Source organism: Geotrypetes seraphini, chromosome 3 (assembly GCF_902459505.1).
Source record: "Geotrypetes seraphini chromosome 3, aGeoSer1.1, whole genome shotgun sequence".
Classification (NCBI taxonomy): Eukaryota; Metazoa; Chordata; class Amphibia; order Gymnophiona; family Dermophiidae; genus Geotrypetes; species Geotrypetes seraphini.
The window spans coordinates 198,779,572-198,797,829 of NC_047086.1; the positions used below are offsets into that span (position 1 = coordinate 198,779,572).

Here is an 18,258-nt window from a genome sequence, read left to right on the forward strand (position 1 = left end):
CGAAAGACATGGTTTTCTGTTAGGATTGACGGTGTAGGATTGATCTGTGCTGGTCTGGCTTGTTTAGTTTTACAATGGGTGTATTGATGTACTGCTCACTGCAATATGTAAGATGCTGCCTTTTCCTAGGTACTCATGTGTGACGTGTGGTTTGTTACTAAAAATCATGTTTTTCTTACAGATGGGGGGGGTGCCAAAAAATGATGGGCCCCGGATGTTACATATGCTAGGTACGCCACTGTATGTAAAGATACCAGAAAGCTGGCGTAGCAAAAACTTCTAAGTTTTGAGTATTTAACCCTCCCACAATCTCACGGGCACTCGTTTCAAGTTTATTGAGATTTTGATTTAAACGCAATATCAAATATTTTCAATGCGTATAACAAAAATAAATTTGGGGAAATAAATAAAACCATTTGAACCAGTGTTCCCGCTAAGCTGCGCTGGCGTGCGCTGGCGCACAAAATATTACATCGCAGCGCACACGTTTCTCGTCACAGCGCACGATCGGAAGAGGCGTACGGCAGATGGCAGGGCGGCGAGAGGAGAATCGGGCGAGTTGGCTCATAACTTGCTGGCGCCCGATATTTTTGGCTCACGGTGAAAAAAGTTTGCTCACAACACCCGCCCGCTTAGAGGGAACACTGGTCCCAAGTACCTAACTAGATCCCAAGTAGTAAAACAGATTTTATGCTACTTATCCTAGGAATAAGCAGTGGATTTCCACAAGCCATCTCAATAATTTATTTATTTAAAAAAAATTATATACCGCCTCAGATCTAAGCGGTTTCCAATAATAAACATTCATAAAATAAACCATAGCAACACATAGACATTATCTCATCGTTCTCTACCTAATTGTTCAGGATATATTATTTGAATACCTAATACAGCATAAGATTTTTACCTGGCCTAAGGACTTCCCTTTTAGGAATTTATCCCTTAGAGATGGACTCAAAATTAGGGTTACCAGACGTCCGGGAAAACCCAGATGAGCTCCAGCCACACCTGGAGAGCCTCTGAGCATGTGTGGATGACGTCACACAAATCCGCGCATGCTCAAAGGTCCCTCAGATGTGGCCGGGGCTGGAGGTAGAACTGGGCAGGGCTGGAGCTGAATAGGGCGGGGTTGAAGGCGGAACAGAGCAGGGCCATATGTCTGGGGTTTTGTGGCTCAAAATCTGGGAACCCTACTCAATACGGCAGACTAATATTCCCCTGAGGTGGTGGTCACCCTGCTTGCTCAGCACTAGAGAATGACATGGGGACAAATCTTTCCACGTCCCCATGGGAACTTATTTTCCCATCCCGTACCCGCAAGTTATTTTCCTGTCCCTGCCCCATTCCTGCAAGCTCTTCCCTCATCTGCACAAGCCTCAAATACGTTAAAATCATAAGTGTTCGAGGCTTATGCAGTTAAGGCAGAGTTTAAGGAGTAGAGTAGAGACAGGGACAAAACTTGCAGGAATGGGGAAATTGAGTTGCCGTGGGGACAGGGAAAAATTTGTCCCCGTGTTATTCTCTACTCAGCACTTATAACAGCCCTGCGTTTCTTATAAAACTAGGAATAAAAGCTCTACAATCACAACAGAGATTGGTTCCAGTTGTCCCTGATAACATGCATTATACTGGTAGGCCTAGTCAAGGGCCTTTCACAAACTTCCTTTACATTTCAATCAGCTGCAAGGAAAGGAAATATTTTCTGCATGAAAAGGTTTATACATAACGTGACCATTTATTTTTTTTCATCAAAACGGGACATCTATTAATTGTCAGTCCAGCCCCCAATCCTGGCTTAGCCCCGCCCCCAATCCCACCCTAGCCCCACCCCCAATCCCACCCCTAATTTCTTCCATTCATTTTTCATGTACACATAATATCTTATTAATTCATAATGGTAACCATAAAATTTAAAAAAAACCACAAAGCACTCTATATGCAAAGAAAATGTTAATTATCATTTATATTTGGGGGGGTTTTCAAAGATGTCAAGGCAGATAACTTTAAAATATGCAATCACCTCAGTAACTATAGAAAAATAGACAGATATAGTGCAAAATATAGACAACAGATATAAATTCTCAAAACTGATTCATTTTGATCACTAAATTGAAAATAAAATCAATTTTCCTACCTTTGCTCTTTGGTGATTTCATGAGTCTCAGGTTGCGTTTCCTTTTGACTGTGATTCCTTTCTTTTATTTCTTTTTTTTCTGCTCTCACGCCCAACAATTGTCCCTTTCTATTCCCTCCCTCCTTCCTTCCTATGTCCTTAGTGCCCCCAGTGCCTTCTTCCTATGACCTTATTCCCCTTCCTATATTCTTAGTATCCTCAGTGCCTCCTTCCCATGTCCTTAGTGTCCCTTCCCGTGTCCTTAGTGCTTCCAGTGCCTCCTTTCTATGTCCCCCTCACTGCCTTCCAGTCTTTGTCCCACCCCCTCCACCAAAGCCAGCCCGCCTGCCTGCCTCCCTCTTCTCTACCTGCCGCGCAAAAGCCCTCCCTCCCTCTTCTCTCCCTCCAGTGCCTGATTCAGACCCCCCCCCCGGTCCGCAGCCACTGCTGCTTGCCGTCCAGAAGCCTTCTTTCCAACGTCAATTCTGACGTTGAAGAGGAAGTTCCGGGCCAGCCTATCACTGCCTGGCTGGCCCGGAACTTCCTCTCTGAAGTCAGAATTGACGTCGGGAAGAAGGTTTCTGGGCGGCATGCAGAAGCGGTGGACCGGGGGGGGGGGGGAGGAGAGGGGTTGAATTGGCACTGGAGGGAGGTAAGAAGAGAGGCTGGCAAGCAGTGCCGGCGGACTCAGGGGGGGAGGGGGTAAATCGGGCGCTGGAGGGGAAGCAATCGCCTGTCCCGATGTCCCTGCGCACAGCTTTGGGACACTGTCCCTGAAAATGGGACATTTCGGCGTCCCGAACCTGTGTGCAGGGACAATGGGACAGGGGATCCAAAAACGGGATGGTCACGTTCAAAACGGAATGTAAGGTCACCTTATTTATACACCTAAGGCATGTTTATACAAAACCACCTTTCTTTTCTGCAGAATATATGTTAATTCTTTGAAAGTTTTTTTTTATTCGCCTGAGGATAGAACTTGATCATGAAATATAATATTGTTGCAAACACATGTGCAATTATCACTGTGGGGCATGACTGTGTTTACCTTGACACTGTTGGGTTTTGACATATCAGATTTCAAGCTTCGTATGGAACACAAGGCAAAATGAAAACATTCCCAGTTTTTCATTTCCTACATTGTCTGTAATATTCCACTAAGTGCTTCTATTCAAATTATTCTTGTTGTATTACTGCAAGAATGAGCTTGTAGCATGAAGGCCTAACCATGCTGCACCCAAGAAGTACAACTCCCATTTTCACTTGAAAGTTAAAGAAGATCAATAGAAGCTAGTTCTCCATCCTTTTTCTACATCTAGATATTTGTCAAAAATAGTGGACAGCAGTGGAGCGGTAGTGCCCCCCCCTCTCTGTTTCTCTGCTCCCACTCCCCACCCCACACTCGTGGCTTCCCTTCCCCCCACCTCTTTTAAATCTTTGCCAGTGCGAGCAGCTGCTCGGGCCAGTGTTGGCTTTCCCCCTGAAGTCACTTCCTGGTCCTACTACCCAGAAGTGACTTCAAGAAGAGACAGGCGAAGAGGTGGGAGAGGTGGGAGAGGAGGGAGAGGGCGTGACCATGGTGTGGGGGGATGGAGAGGTGCCAGCACCCCCACCAAGATGGCTCGCAGGGTTGTCCACCTCCCCACTCCTACTATGTCACTGGGGGACAGGTACTAAAGTGATATCTACTGTCATCCACTGCTATATCTAAACATGGGACTTAAATTGGAAAACACAATTTTCAAACAGCCAGCAAACTGACAAGATAACTAGCTAGGTTTATGGTTGAATATTTACCCATTTTTACCAATTGGATTGGTCTAACTTAGAGAGCAGTTACTAACATTGTTAAGTGAATAATAGACGTTTTTGCCAAATAAAACATTAAGGGCTCCTTTTCCGAAGCCGCACTAGGGTTTTTAACGCGCGCTAGCCAAAAAACTACCACCTGCTCATGAGGAGGCAGTAGCGGCTAGCGCGGCCAGAAAATTAGCGCGTGCTATTACGCGCATTAAACCGCTAACGCGGCTTCGTAAAAGGAGCCCTAAATGGCAGGTGTAAATTATTTATCCTTGGCACATTTTTGGTGCATGCCAAGCACCTCATTATTATGTAATTTGAATAAAGCAACTTACATTTTACATAGTAACATAGTAGATTAATCTCATAAACTGCATCGTTCAGTGGTTTTCTCTAATTTTTAAATCGGGGCCATTTTGAGTCCAAAAGAGCTGAAGGAGAACCAACAAATATCTTCCTGCTAAGGCCATGACACCAACTAAAGTTTCTTGACTTCCATCCCCACCAGAACACCCAGCCGCAGTCACAGATGCAGAAAAGAGAAAAAAAAAAAAAAAACCCTCTTCAAATACAGGCTCACAAACTAAAAGTACCAATGTACAGAAACAAAACCCTAAGATGCCAGACTCTGCATGCAGTACAACACAAAAGGGGAAAAAAGCGCATTTCTTTCTGAATAGTCCAAAACATAAAGACAGCTGATGTAAATTCTCAAAACTGACATATTTCAATCACTAAATTGAAAATAAACACACTTTTTTGTACCTTGTTGTCTACTGATTTTATATTTCTGAACATTTAGTTCCCTCTGTCTGTGCTCAACTCTGTTTCCAGAGCCTTCTTATCCATTTGCCTTTTCTTTCCTCTCCTTCACTTTTTACCTGACATCCATCTTTGGTACTGATTTTTTATATTTAGCTTTCTTCCAGTTTTCTGCCTCCATCTCAAATCTATCTACCTTTCCATCTCATCCCTTCCCACCTATTAATGACAGCATCTCCTCCCTCTCTCTTCCATTCCCCTCCATCCATGTGCACATCTCCTTCCTGTCTCTCTTTTGAGATCTTGCCAGGTACTTGGGACTTGTAATTGGCCACTTTGGAAACAGGATACTGGGCTTGATGAGCCTTTGATCTGTCCCAGTATAGCAACTCTTGTTACATTCTTATGCCATGTTCTCCTCCCTCCATTCATGTGCACTCTCTTCCCTTCCCACCACACCCCCTATCCATGTGCACCATCTCCTTTCTCTCTCTCTTCCCTTCCCCTCCCCATCCACGTACACCATCTTCTCTCTCTTCCCTTTCCCATCCATGTGCACCATCTCCTTCCTATCTCTTTGCTTGTCTTGAATCCAGCATTACTCCTCTGCATCCCTGTCTGTTCCCCATGTCCATTAGTGTCCCGCTGTGTTCTTGGTTCCATGCTCTCTTCCAGTGCATCTTTTTGTTGTGTCTCATTCCATATCCAGGTTCCCCTCTCTCTTTCCTTCTTTTCACTCACATCCCATAATAAGTACTCCCCTCCCCAAGTCCAGGTTCTCCTCTTTCTTTCCTTCCTTCTGCAATAAACAGCTCCTCTTGCCCCCCACCTCAGTCTGACTTCAGTCATTCTGGCTTTTCCAGTCCAATGTCTCCCTCGTTTTCCCCACTCTTGCTCAGTCCATGCTGATTTTTCATTTTCTTTCTACACCCCCCCACCCCCCCTCCCCCCTGTTCCCTCCCTACTTCATATGTCTGACATCCCTCCCTGGAACATCTTCCCAGAAGCAATTTATCCAGGCTCCCTCTGACCAACCTGGGGATCTTTCCTCTGTAGCAATCTTCCTACTGCATGGGAAGGACACTCAGAGGAAAGACCCCTGGGGTTGGACACAGCGCACATAACTGAATTATTACTAGAAGAAGATGATAGTTTGTAACACCATTGGGTGGGCAGGAAATAGGCAGGCAGACAGGGATGCCAGATTCCTGAAATCTGAAATTTGGCAGTTTATAAAATTTTGTCCACACTCTATGAACACATAGCTTTATTCAAACTGAAAGGAGACATTACCAGGGATGAGGCTGGAGAAGGAATTGCATTTATGTATATACATTTCAAAATACATACTTATGCATCTAAATTAACCCAGATAATTTGTGCATGCCAAAGAACTGGTTTAAATATAAGTACATAAATTCTATGGGATAATTTTCAGGAAACATAAGTATATGCGTTTCTTTTAAAAAAAATTTTAAACCAAACCCTGTCCATTGGCTTCCTTTGCTTGACCATGATGCAATAGGGCATAAGGGAAAGCATACATTTACTATTTATGTTTGTACTCAGTTATAAAATTACCCACTTGGAGGGCAATTCTATAAAGGGGTTCCTATATGTAGGCATGAAAAGGTGCCTATTGGGATCCTGTTCTATAAAAGGGAAATAATCATGGATTTCACTTACCATCTTTGTGTGGTACAACCAGAGCAGATTACATATATTATATGCAGGTAACAGGTGTCTACTCTATAGAATATTAGTATAACTAGATACATACACAAATATGTATTTAGGTACAGGCAGTCCCCAGTTTAAGAACGCTCGACTTACATTAAACTAATACTTACGAACTGAGGCACTGCCTCTCCCTTCCTGTGCCAACGTGGCCCTTATTCCTCCCTTCCTGTCCCAATGTGACCCAACTCCTCCCTTCCGTGTTCCAATGTGCCCCTCATTGTCCCCCTCGGTTCCGCATCCCATATTTGTGCCTCCCGCATTTACCTCTTCTTGCCGGCTCCCTCCTCCCAGCCGCACATCTGTTGTCAAAGCCGCAAGCAGTGGCTCCAGCACGTGGTCCCCTGGTCTTGAAAAGCAATGCTCAGCAGCTCATGTATGCAGCCCACTGATCTGGAAGCCTTGCCAGAGGGAAAGCTTCCAAGTCAGCAGGCCGCATGCACGAGTTACTGAGCATGGCTTTGCAAGACCATGGGATCACGTGCTGGAAACAACAGAAGTGCGGCTGGGAAGAGGGAGTCAGCAAGAAGAGGTAAACGCGGGAGGCATGAATTTAGGACGCGGAATGGAGGGGGATGACAAGGAGCGTGTTGGAACATGGAAGTGAGGAGGTGAGTAGCATTGGGACAGGAAGGGAGGATGAGAGACTGCGTTAACATAGGAAAGGAGAAGCAGGGTTGTGTTGGGACACAGAAGGATGGGAGGGGGCACAAACTTCGGGCAAAGGATGGAAGAAAGGAGGGAGGGAGCATGAACATGGGACACAGGATAGAAGAATGGAGGAAGTGAGGGAAAGAGATGCTGAAGTGGGGAGGGGAAAGAAAGGGAGACATGGGACATGGGTGTCTCAGTGAGAGGGAAAGAGAGATGGTGCAATGAAGAAAGTAGGTGAATTGTTGGGTATAGAGAGGGAGAAAGAAATATTGGACATGTTTTGTGGGAGAGGCATAAGGTACAGATGCATGGGGAAGCGAGAGATGAGAGGAAGAAATGTTGGATGTGGTTGTGGAGAAGGAACAGTGGGACTGATGAGGAACAAAAATAAGGGTAAACCTATCTTTTCTTTCTATTTAAACTATAGTACTTTATTTTGAGGACTGTTTCTTTAATGTTAAATGTTCTTTAATATTTAATGTTTTTATAGACTGTGTACTGTATAGGATCCAAGTTACATACAAATTCAACTTAAAAACGGTTTTAAAAAACGGAACTCATTCTTAACCTGGGGACTGCCTGTATTAGCATTTACAGTATACCAGCCAAAGAACTGGTATAAATGCTTGCTCATATATTTGGGAGATACCATATATACTCAACTATAAGCTGAGATTTTTGGACCACAAAAAAGCCCCCAAATTGGTGTTTTGGCTTATATTTATTTGACTATGCCCCCTTTGTGCCCTTCCCCCCCCACCTCCGGTGACTGGTAATCTGGTGTCCAGGCAGACAGGCCATCCGGTCTCTCAAACCACCCCCCTCCTGCCACTTTTAGAGCCATTGCAGTCACTACCTGTTAAAGGTTAGATCTTCACTGGCAGCAAGCAGTGTGACTGATATGCTGCTCACCATGGCCCTGCAGCTCTTCCTTCTGATGTAACAGTAAGTTGCATCAGAAGGAAGAGCTGTGGGGTGAGCGTGAGCAGCATATCAGGCAAGTTGCTCGCTGCCAGAAAAAGATCTAACCTTTAACAGGTAGTGGCTGTGGCAGCTGCAGTGGAAAGTAGGTGTGAAAGACCGGGTAGCCTGACCACCTGGACAGAAGAGAGAAACCACATTTACAGTCACTGCGGGGAGGGGGGGGGGGAGAAATGAGAGAAGAAGTGCCTGTCATCACCATGGGGGGGGGGGAGCGAGAGAGAAGTGGTAGTCTCAGTGAGGGGGGTGGAAAGGGATCAAGAGAAAAGTGTCGACCACTACAGGATGGGAGGGAGAGGAGAGTGAAGTGCTGGTTACCATGGGGTGAGGGGGAGATGGAAGTGAAGAAGAGACAAGCTCCAGTCATTGCAGGGGGTGGGGGAAGCGAGAGGGAAAGGGAAAAATGCAGGGGAAGAATTACCAATATACTTGAATATGAACCTCCCAGCTTTTAGTCAAGTTAACAGGTTGCCCCCTTTTCTGAGGCTTATACTCGGTTTGACTTATATTCAAGTATATACGATATGCCCATAATTTATAGCGAATGTTTCTACCTTGTATCAGATTGAATGTTTTTACCTTGTATCTCAATCACTGATTACATATCTCTGTTGTAAACCTCTTTGAACTTCTGGTATAGTGGTATATAAGAAATAAAATTATTATTATTTCATAAGTTATGGGGCTCATAATCGAAAGAGAAAAACGTTCAAAAACTGGCCTAAGTCGGCACTTGGACGAACATTTCTCAAAAACGTCCAAGCACCGATAATCAAACCGGGTTTTGGATGTATTTCTAAACAACCTAGGCCCTCATAGTGCCGCTCAACGTCCAAAGCTAAACGGGGCGTTTCAGGAGGCGTGTCGAGGGCGGGAGTTGGGCGGGATGTAGGCCTGCTTAGACTTAGTCATACAGCATGTATAACCAAAAGTGATACAGCCCACGATCGACGGAACTTGGACGTTGTGACTTAGACCATTTGAAACATGGTCTAAGTCACAAAAAAACACCTAAACTCACCAGATATGCACTGAAAACACATAAAACAGACCCCCCACACACTACCCCAGTGGTCACCAACCCCCCACCCCCATAAAAATTTTAATCACAACTTTAAAATTCAGCCTCCAAACCATCATCACCTGGCCGCCTGGCATAGGAAAGCCTAGTCGTCCAGCACAGAGGCAGCTTAAGTTGTCTTTGGGGTGGATTAGGGTCCCATAGAGAGGATGACCCATGCCCATAAGCCCCTGTAATCACTGCATTGATACTTAAACATGTGCACTGCCCTATACACCCCCAAAACCCTTTTTTACTGGCATATAAGTGGCTCCTACAACCATAAGGGCTATTGGGGTGGTAGATAAATGGGTCTAGGGGATTCTGGAGGTGGTTTGGGGGGCTCACCATAACCTATAAGGGAGCTGTAGTGAGGAAAAGCCATGGTACCCTGTTTGTGCAGTTCACAGCAGTACCCTGTAAGGTACCCCACTATTTAGGTGCCCTATCTGGGTGTTCTGTCCATCACTTTGCAGGCCCCTCCCACGTCCAACAGGGCTTGTTCTAGACGTTTTGGACTTGGACGGACAGTTGGACGAAAATGTGCTTTACAGATCGACGTTTTAGTGGCTTGGATGATCAGATCTTCCAGACGTATAATTGGACGATTTTCGAAAGTCAAAAGACATTGGACGTCTCTTTTGAAAATGGGACTTAGGCTCTTTTTGACTTTGGATGACTTGCGAAATGGACGTAAACGGACTTAGACGTCCCTTTTGATTATGCCCCTCCAAGTGTGTAAGTGTGCCCTGCATATAGTCTACTGAGGCTCCAGCCATGTGAATGCCCACCTGCAAAGATAAACATGCCCCTAAAAAATGGGGCATAGCTATTTAAGTACATATTGACTTGATTTGATATATTGATTTGATATACCGCTTGATACATTATGTTTTAAAAAAAAATATGAATAATATACAGTGTGAACTTCAAAGTCACTCAGCTTTGGAATAACCTCCTTGCCCCGCTGCAGGATCCTAGGCTCATTCCAATTATTCCGAAAGCATCTGAAAACCTGGCTTTTCTCCAAAACGTAAAGCTATCTATTTAAAATGTAAAGCTAGCTATCTATCTTTATAACCTCTAATTTCTTATTATGTCCTTCCCTCATTTATTGAATTTACCTGTAAACCATGCCGAGCTCTATCTTTATGGAGATGATGCAGTATACAAACTTAAGGTTTAGTTTAGTTTAGTATACATGTGAAAATGACTAGAACTTCAGTATTTACATGTGTACTTACTGACCAACTGTAGGCAGCTCCTTATATAATTATCTACTTGGTGTTTGATGGATGCTCTACATTTTACCAGCAGCATTCCTCTCTCTCTGTCTTTTTCTCTCTGTCGGTGGCAGATCCAATATCTGGAGCAGCAGAAGCAAATGCTGGAGGAAAGATGGGCCCATTTGCAGGAACAGAAAATCTCTCAGTCTAACCAGGTAGACATGGAGCCTTTCTATCAAATGTATATCAGCAAACTACTTACAAAGGTGACCACAATCAACAAAGAGACTAATGGCATTCTGTCCAATATGATGGGCACAATGGATTCCGTCCATGACTTCAAAGACAAGTAAGTGCCCATTCTGGATCATTCCAGTCCTGCTAAAAAGGCTCTGATGTGGTCTCATTCTGTTTGCAGAGCAGGAAAGCATATGAATTGCCTTGGCTATGTCATGGAATCAGTGTAAAGAGAGAGAAAACAAATGAAATGTTAATTAATAGAGAGAGAGAGAGAGAAAAAAAAAAATTATATAATCAATTTTGCATAGTTGAAAATTTGCATTTTTTGCACACCCAAATGATATAGTTGCAGTTTGCACTTTTACAAGTTGGTGAAAGATCATTGATTACAATATGGTTGTTTTGGCTGAACAGTTATTTTAGCTGATTTCAATTCATTAGCAACCTGTATGAGATCTTTCCGCCAAAAAGCCTCTTGGGACTGATTTATTAGATAATATTAATATTTTTATATTTTGAAGATCTTTTGGCAATTAATAAGATCCACTCTTGGTTTTGCAATTTTGACTTTTGATTATGGGATTTTAATTATATATTTTTGGGTTGTTTTGTTGTGTTCATCGGTGTAAAGAAAACCATGATATAAACATTAGGGCTCCTGTGATGGGTAACGTCTAGAACACTGTATACTCTATATAATATGACTCATTATAATGTGGTCAAGGGTTGGACCCCAGTTTTTTCCTTTCTTTGTTTTTAAATGTTACACTGTGGGGCTCATAATTGAAACAGAAATACGTCTATAAACCCGCCCAAATAAGCACTTGGATGACCTAAAAGACAGTTTGTCCAAGTGCCAATAATCAAAATGGGTTTTTAGACATATCCAGAGACTTTTTAGGCCTCTGAATTAGAGAATGACACGGTGACAAAATTCATCACCGTTCCCGTCCCTGAAGATAACTGCGGGAAACCATCTTCATGTCATTCTTTAAGGAGAGAGGGAAGAATCAGAGTATGAATGGCCACAACCACTGACCCTCAAGCTTTGCTTTGAAGAATGCTGGTGTAGAAGGACTGAGGTTGAAATAGACATTAGAAAATGACATGGGATTATTTCCCGCGGTTATCCACGGGGACGGGGACGGTGATGAATTTTGTCACCGTGTCATTCTCTACTCTGAATCCCACTGTGCGCCCAGAGCTGAAAGGGGTGTTTTTGAAGGAATGGTTAGGGTGGGATGTGGGCTGAACTAGACTTAGTCGTATTGCAGGAATAATTGAAAGTTTTACGAGGCTGCCTGGATGGAACTTATGCATTATGACTTAGGTGATCCAAAAACAGGTCTAAGTGCCCAGAAGGTATCAAAAGTGAGCAGATAACCACTGCAGACACAAAGTACAGACCCCCACACACTCCCCAGTGATCATTGACCTCCCCCCACTGCCATAAAAATCGGAATTAAAATGTACATACCTGCTTCCAAAACATCAGCATCTGGCATAGGAAGGCCTAGTAGAGCTGCACAGAGGTGGAAAGTGTACCAATACTGGGTTAAACTAATACTGTATTCTATAACGGAATCTAGAAGCCATTATAGAATAGGCTCTCACAGTGTTTCCTCAGGGCACCTACATGGAAGCGTCCAGTTGTAGAATGCCCCATTATGAGTTCAACCAGCCTCTCCCTGCAAGTCAGATTGCTGACTATGCAGTCCTAACTTGATAAGTTACCTGTATAAAGTTATGACTGCTCTTTCTACATTCACACTTCATGAATAAGTTATCCGGATGGCGGCTGACTATCGTGCTACCTGGGCGCCACGGCCACATCCTCAGCATACCTCTTATCCCATCCTACTTTTTCCACACTTTGTTCACACAGCGACATAAAGTATCTATTCTGAGGGCAGGATTTTGAAAGCAATGACTTACCAATGTAACTTTTGGAGTTATAAATGTTAAGTTAGTTTGAATTTAGTCCTGAAAGTGCTTGATTTAAACTGGTTTTCCAATCAACAAATTAAAGCATTACTTGTTAGACAAGAACTGAAAGACATATTAGGGTAAAACCACCTAAACAAAATCACCTTGCGACTGTTTTCCCCCCTACTTTCTCCCTCCCACAAGTCAGGCCTAAACTGTAATCATGGGTTTACAATAAAGAGATATTTATTCTGCAAGGGCGACTCCCTTCATTAACACTGCGGCTCGCCCCTTATCACATCATCCCTAAGATCTGCACCCCTCGCTACCCATCAACACTGCTAGTTACAACTAGTCTGGATAAAGAGGCCAGTCATTGCACACAGAGGCCCAGATGCTCAAAAGTATTCCTTGCAAGTAAGAGTTATTAAAGTCAGGCGGTAGAGGTTGGTGCAGCCAGTTGTAGAGGACAATAGGAAACACTAGCATTTCTGTAACTGGCAGACCAATGCAGAAAGCTACTGAGAGCAAAGTTAATGAGGATTCTGCACTTACATTACTGGCCATCGCACTTATTGGGCAGAGTCCTTGAATTAATTAAATTTGCACTCTTGGATTATTGAACATCTCCACTGTTGTTCTTGTATGCAATAAGGCATTCACCATGATACCTAACTCACGCAGTAGACATGAGGCCATTAGCAAAGAAATAAACTGAGGATTTCTACGCAAGCTCAGTACAAGAAAATTATCAGGTCCGGCAATTTAATGTCAGTTTTGGGGCATAAAATGCCTCATTTTTCTTTTCTCTGCAACATCAATGTGTATGTTTCGGAACAAAAACAAAAATGCCAGTGAACATCTTGCATATGAACCTGAATGTTGTTCTGCACATAAATATCAGCCTCAAATTTTTTTTTATTTGCAAGAATAACACATGGTTATCATAAAAACATTGAAAATGCATTTTAGATTATACACATCTTAATCTGTATTGAATGTTTATGGCAAAGGGGTATACATAAGTATTCCCTATTTCAGAAGGGGAATGCATATTTATGATCACCGTGATCACCATCAGGATTTACAGTAGGGAACTGCAAAGGAATGGGTATTACAGGAATCCTGTGGAACTCATGGGATTCTCAGAGGTATGGAAGATGTTGCCATGGGGATGGAAGATGTTACAGGATTCCCACAGGAATGGAAGACATTGCCATGGGATTCTCATGGGCATGTAGTCATAATCTCTGGTGGCTCCAGTACGAGACTTGGCATGCACTGAGAAGGCAATTGGAGCACCAGAACGAAGCTTATAATTCCCAAAGAGGCAGCTGAAATACCACCTTGAGGCTTGGAACACTCATTGGTTGAATAGTGAATACCTTCCAAAAAAATATGGAAGGCTGTTGGGGTTGGGAGGAAACAAAGACCTGCGATCAAGTAAATAATAGCATTGACTCCTGCAGGAATGGGTTGGAGCACCAGAACGAGGCTTATAATTCCCAAAGAGGCAGCTGAAATACCACCTTGAGGCTTGGAACACTCATTGGTTGAATAGTGAATACCTTCCAAAAAAAATATGGAAGGCTGTTGGGATTGGGAGGAAACAAAGACCTGCGATCAAGTAAATAGCATTGACTCCTGCAGGAATGGGTGGGGATGGAGAAGATTAATTGTGAGGATGGAATGTATCTTTTTTAAAGATTGAATGACTGTAGGCATGTTATTTCTGGAACCTTTCTTTTGATATTGGCGTTCCTTTCCTTTCTGTGGTCTGTTTTTAGTAATTATGTTCACTGCTTAGGTCCTTAATTGGTAAAGGCAGTATATCAAATCAAATAAATAATAATCATAATCTCAGTGGGTACAGATGGGTATGGGTTAGAATAGATTCTAGTTGGGATGGGTGAAATTTCTGTCCCTGTGCAACTCTCTAATTTACAGCTGCTCCCGGGTACATATAAATTTTGAAAAAGTGTTCATTTTGGGCAGTGCTCTATAGAAGGGCTTAAGAGAGATGGATGGATTATGCCACTGAGTTGGCCACACACACAGTGAGGAATCTACCCTGTGATGTTTCATGGCAGAGTATAGAAGTAGCACCACTATGTTGCTGCTTCCCCCCCCCCCCCAACATAGGGCCACTCAGTCTACAGTACCTGGTATTCCCAGGTGATCTCCCATCCAGGCCTGACTCTGCTTAGCTTCCAATAGTAAGAGCAGGCCTACTCAGGGTGGCCATACCGTAGGGATTTAGGGTGACTACCCACTAAATTCCACAATGTTCCCCCCTCCCAGAATCAATTGTGCCAAATGATTGCAGGCTCTGTACTTAATTGGGAGCATATAGACATATAGGCTTCCAAAATGGAAAACACCCACATTTTACACGTCAGGTACTTATACAGCATATATTGCCTAGTTACCTTCATTGATATTTTAGATCAGTGGTTCCCAAACCTGTCCTGGGGGACCCCCCAGCCAGTCAGGTTTTCAAGATATCCCTAATGAATATGCATGAGAGAGATTTGCATACCTGTCACTTCCATTATATGCAAATCTCTCTCATGCATATTCATTAGGGATATCTTGAAAACCTGACTGGCTGGGGGTCCCCCAGGACAGGTTTGGGAATCACTGTTTTAGATGTTCACAGTTGTAAAATGGTTATTTTCACTGCATGTAACTGGTGCATACAGATACATTCCTGTATATATATTAGAAAATGTTCTACATCAGCTTACTCTTTTCTAAATACTACTAGAACTGGACATGCTCCACCTTGGATGTCTCAGTTCTGATTTCAAAACAACCACTCGAAAGAAGGGGGATGTTTTTGTTAAAAAAGGATTATATTATTCTGTAAAGGTGCATTTAAATTGAGGAGGAAAAAGTCCTCAGACACCTCTCAAAAACATAGGCCCAGATTCTTGAACCAACACTGATTTTTTTAGGCACCAGTAGGCTCCCAATCTTAGTTAAAAACGCTGTCCAAACGTTTTTAACTGGGTTTCAAGGCGCCTACTGGCACCTAAAAAAAAAATCAACGAATCCAAAGAAGAAGCAGAATAAGCCAGGTCTTCAAACATACAATGGACAGGGGAAAGGAGGAGGAAGAGGTGATTCCAGTAATGCATCTTAACTACAACCCTTAGGGCTAGATTCACTAAGCAAACCAATCGTGTACCAATCGGTTTGCGACCCGATTTCCCTCCAACTCAATTCACTAACCTGTGTCCCGATCATCCTCCGATCTGTGCATGCAAATGAGGGGGAATGGCATTCAAATGATGGCAGGCAGCGATTCACTAACAAAAAACCTGCAACACCGACTGGGCTGGCCAATCACAAACAAGCAACTGCTGAGGACCAGTCGCTCAGGTCCTTACCGACTGCCCTGCCTTCTGCTGCCCTGCTCTCTGCCCTGTTTTTCTGCTCTCTGCCCCGAAATCCTGCCTGCCCAATCTTCTGCTCTTACCCCGAATCTCTCCTGCTGCCCCGACTCGCCGCCCTGCTCTTGCCTCAGATCTATCCTGCCGCCCCGACTCTCCTGCCCTTCCCCACAGTGCAAGTCCGTGGTTTTAACCCGCAGGCTTAAAACGGGTTAAAACCACGGGCTTGGGAAGAAAAAAAAAAAAGAAATTTCCTGCTCTGCCGGGCACAGAGGGCCAGCGCATGCGCAGACCATATACAGATGGTCTGCGCATGCTCAAGTATCGCTGTTCAACGAACCGATTCAGTCGGTTGGGGGCGTGATTCCAATCGCCCTAATTTGCATGAGAGCGATTTGTGAATCAGCCCCCCAGGACATGGATCAGATCCCTCACTGATCGGATTGGATCCGTGCCCTTAGTGAATGTATCCCTTAGATACTTTGCTTGGTTGAGGATTTTTATGTCGCGAAGGACACAGGTGTGGAAAGCCGTAATTAGAGGGTCTGCTTGGCCAGAAGGACTCCTGATGCAGGCTCATTAGCCGAAACACGGCCTGTGTCGAATCCATTATGTGTTTAAATGACATTTTACATTTGCAATATTAGTTGCTATTAAAGTGTGGTTGGTTTGGTTTGGAGACCTGGCTTACTCTGCTTCTTCTTTTGAACCAATATATCATATACAGAATATCATCTAAGCATGCGTTGGATTCAACATGAGTGGAGTTTTGGCAAGTATGAATGCATCAAGAGTCCACGGTGTTAATAGGAAGGGGTGGGAAGGGTGGGAGATAAGAGCATATCAATTGTACCATTGATGATTTTTAAGTGATATATTTATTGTTCATTTGTTTGGACATATTGTCACACTTATTGTAAGTTTGAAAATGAATAAAGAATTAAAAAATAAAAAATAGAAAAAAAATGCTTCTGAAGTAATCGATGTCCATAGATATAATGCCAAACCATAAAATATACCTAATGAAGCGCTGCAAGTATCACGTTGAAAGTGACAGTACTACATTTTGTGCTCCTAAATTTAGGAGTTCAGTGAAATTTGAGCACAAATTTAGCCACTCAGCCCTGGGTCAGTTAGGAGCATACCTCTAAATCCTTTGGCTATCAGACCCCCTGATCATTAGTGACCAGAAGTCTTTGGTTTACAAAATCCATCCCACAGCATATCAGGCTAAATTATCATTCAGCCTTTGAAGATGCCACCACAGCCTGGAGTTCAGGCTTACACTTTGCTGCCGGTGCTTAAATAAAGGTGTAATTAAGCACCGTCCCATTGTGCTGACAGGAGATTTAGGAATCAAAATTACAGGCTGGAAAAACAGGAATGGCAGACATTTCTCATACACGCTAATCCTTATACTGCAGGATGGTGAAACAGGCAAAAATTCCTTAACAGGGTGGAGAGCAGAGGAAATCTGCTACACTGTAGGTGGTGACCTGTCTCTGTTTACATTTTCATAGAAGCCAGTACATTTATTTATTTAAAACTTTTTATACCATTTACAAAAAATTAAATGGCTTTTATTAGTAAAAACATCCATAAAATCAAAGACTAACCAGGTCATAAAATCTCTTCAAGTGCCAGCTAATAAATTGCAAGAAGAATATTGCAAACATTATTAAATAGATTCTTTTCTTCAAATGCCAGCTAATAGGTACCAGTGAGTTGCTGAGCACCCCAAGTATTAACTAAGCACATTCACTATGTCCAGGAAGGTGAAACTTGTATTGTGTTGGGGGGGGGGGGGATTTACTTGTATACTTTTGGTATTTTCATTACCTTATGCATCTTTTGTTATCATGATAAGAAGGATATTTGGCTACATTTGGGAAAGAAAGCCTCCCGAAGCGTCTGAGGCAGTCCTTTGCCAGCCTTTCTAAGGCCCAGGGTGGATGAGATGTCTCAAATGTTAGGGATTATGATATACAAATCAAACAACTGGCTCAATTAGTTTCAGAACTCCCCTTACTAAATCAAATAGTATATCACAGAATTCATTGGCACCCATAGTCGTCATTGGCCTTTAAGATAAATCTTTTTAAATATTGTAGTATAAATAAGTATAAATACTCATCTTCATCTACGCGGGTGGGGGTAGACACTCCGACATAGATCTACGTTTCGCCCCAAACGGGCTGTATCAAGGAAATCCCCCTTAAATCCAACGGCTCATGCTCCCCGCGTTATAGATTTAATCCAGGAAAATGAAGCTGAAGATGAAGATGAGTATTTATACTTATTTATACTAAAATATTTAAAAAGATTTAAAAAGATTTATCTTAAAGGCCAATGACGACTATGGGT

At 43.1% G+C, this 18,258-nt stretch overlaps 1 protein-coding gene across 2 annotated transcripts in view; it reads left to right on the forward strand.

Moving 5' to 3' along the window:
* The window catches only part of LOC117357371 (keratin, type II cytoskeletal 80-like), a 56,401-nt gene that overhangs the window by 4,233 nt on the left and 33,910 nt on the right, over window positions 1-18,258 (forward strand). For both annotated transcript variants that reach the window (XM_033937839.1, XM_033937840.1), the window contains exon 2: window positions 10,465-10,682. In XM_033937839.1, the coding sequence (XP_033793730.1) occupies window positions 10,465-10,682 (218 nt within the window). The remainder of the gene's footprint in view (window positions 1-10,464; window positions 10,683-18,258) is intronic.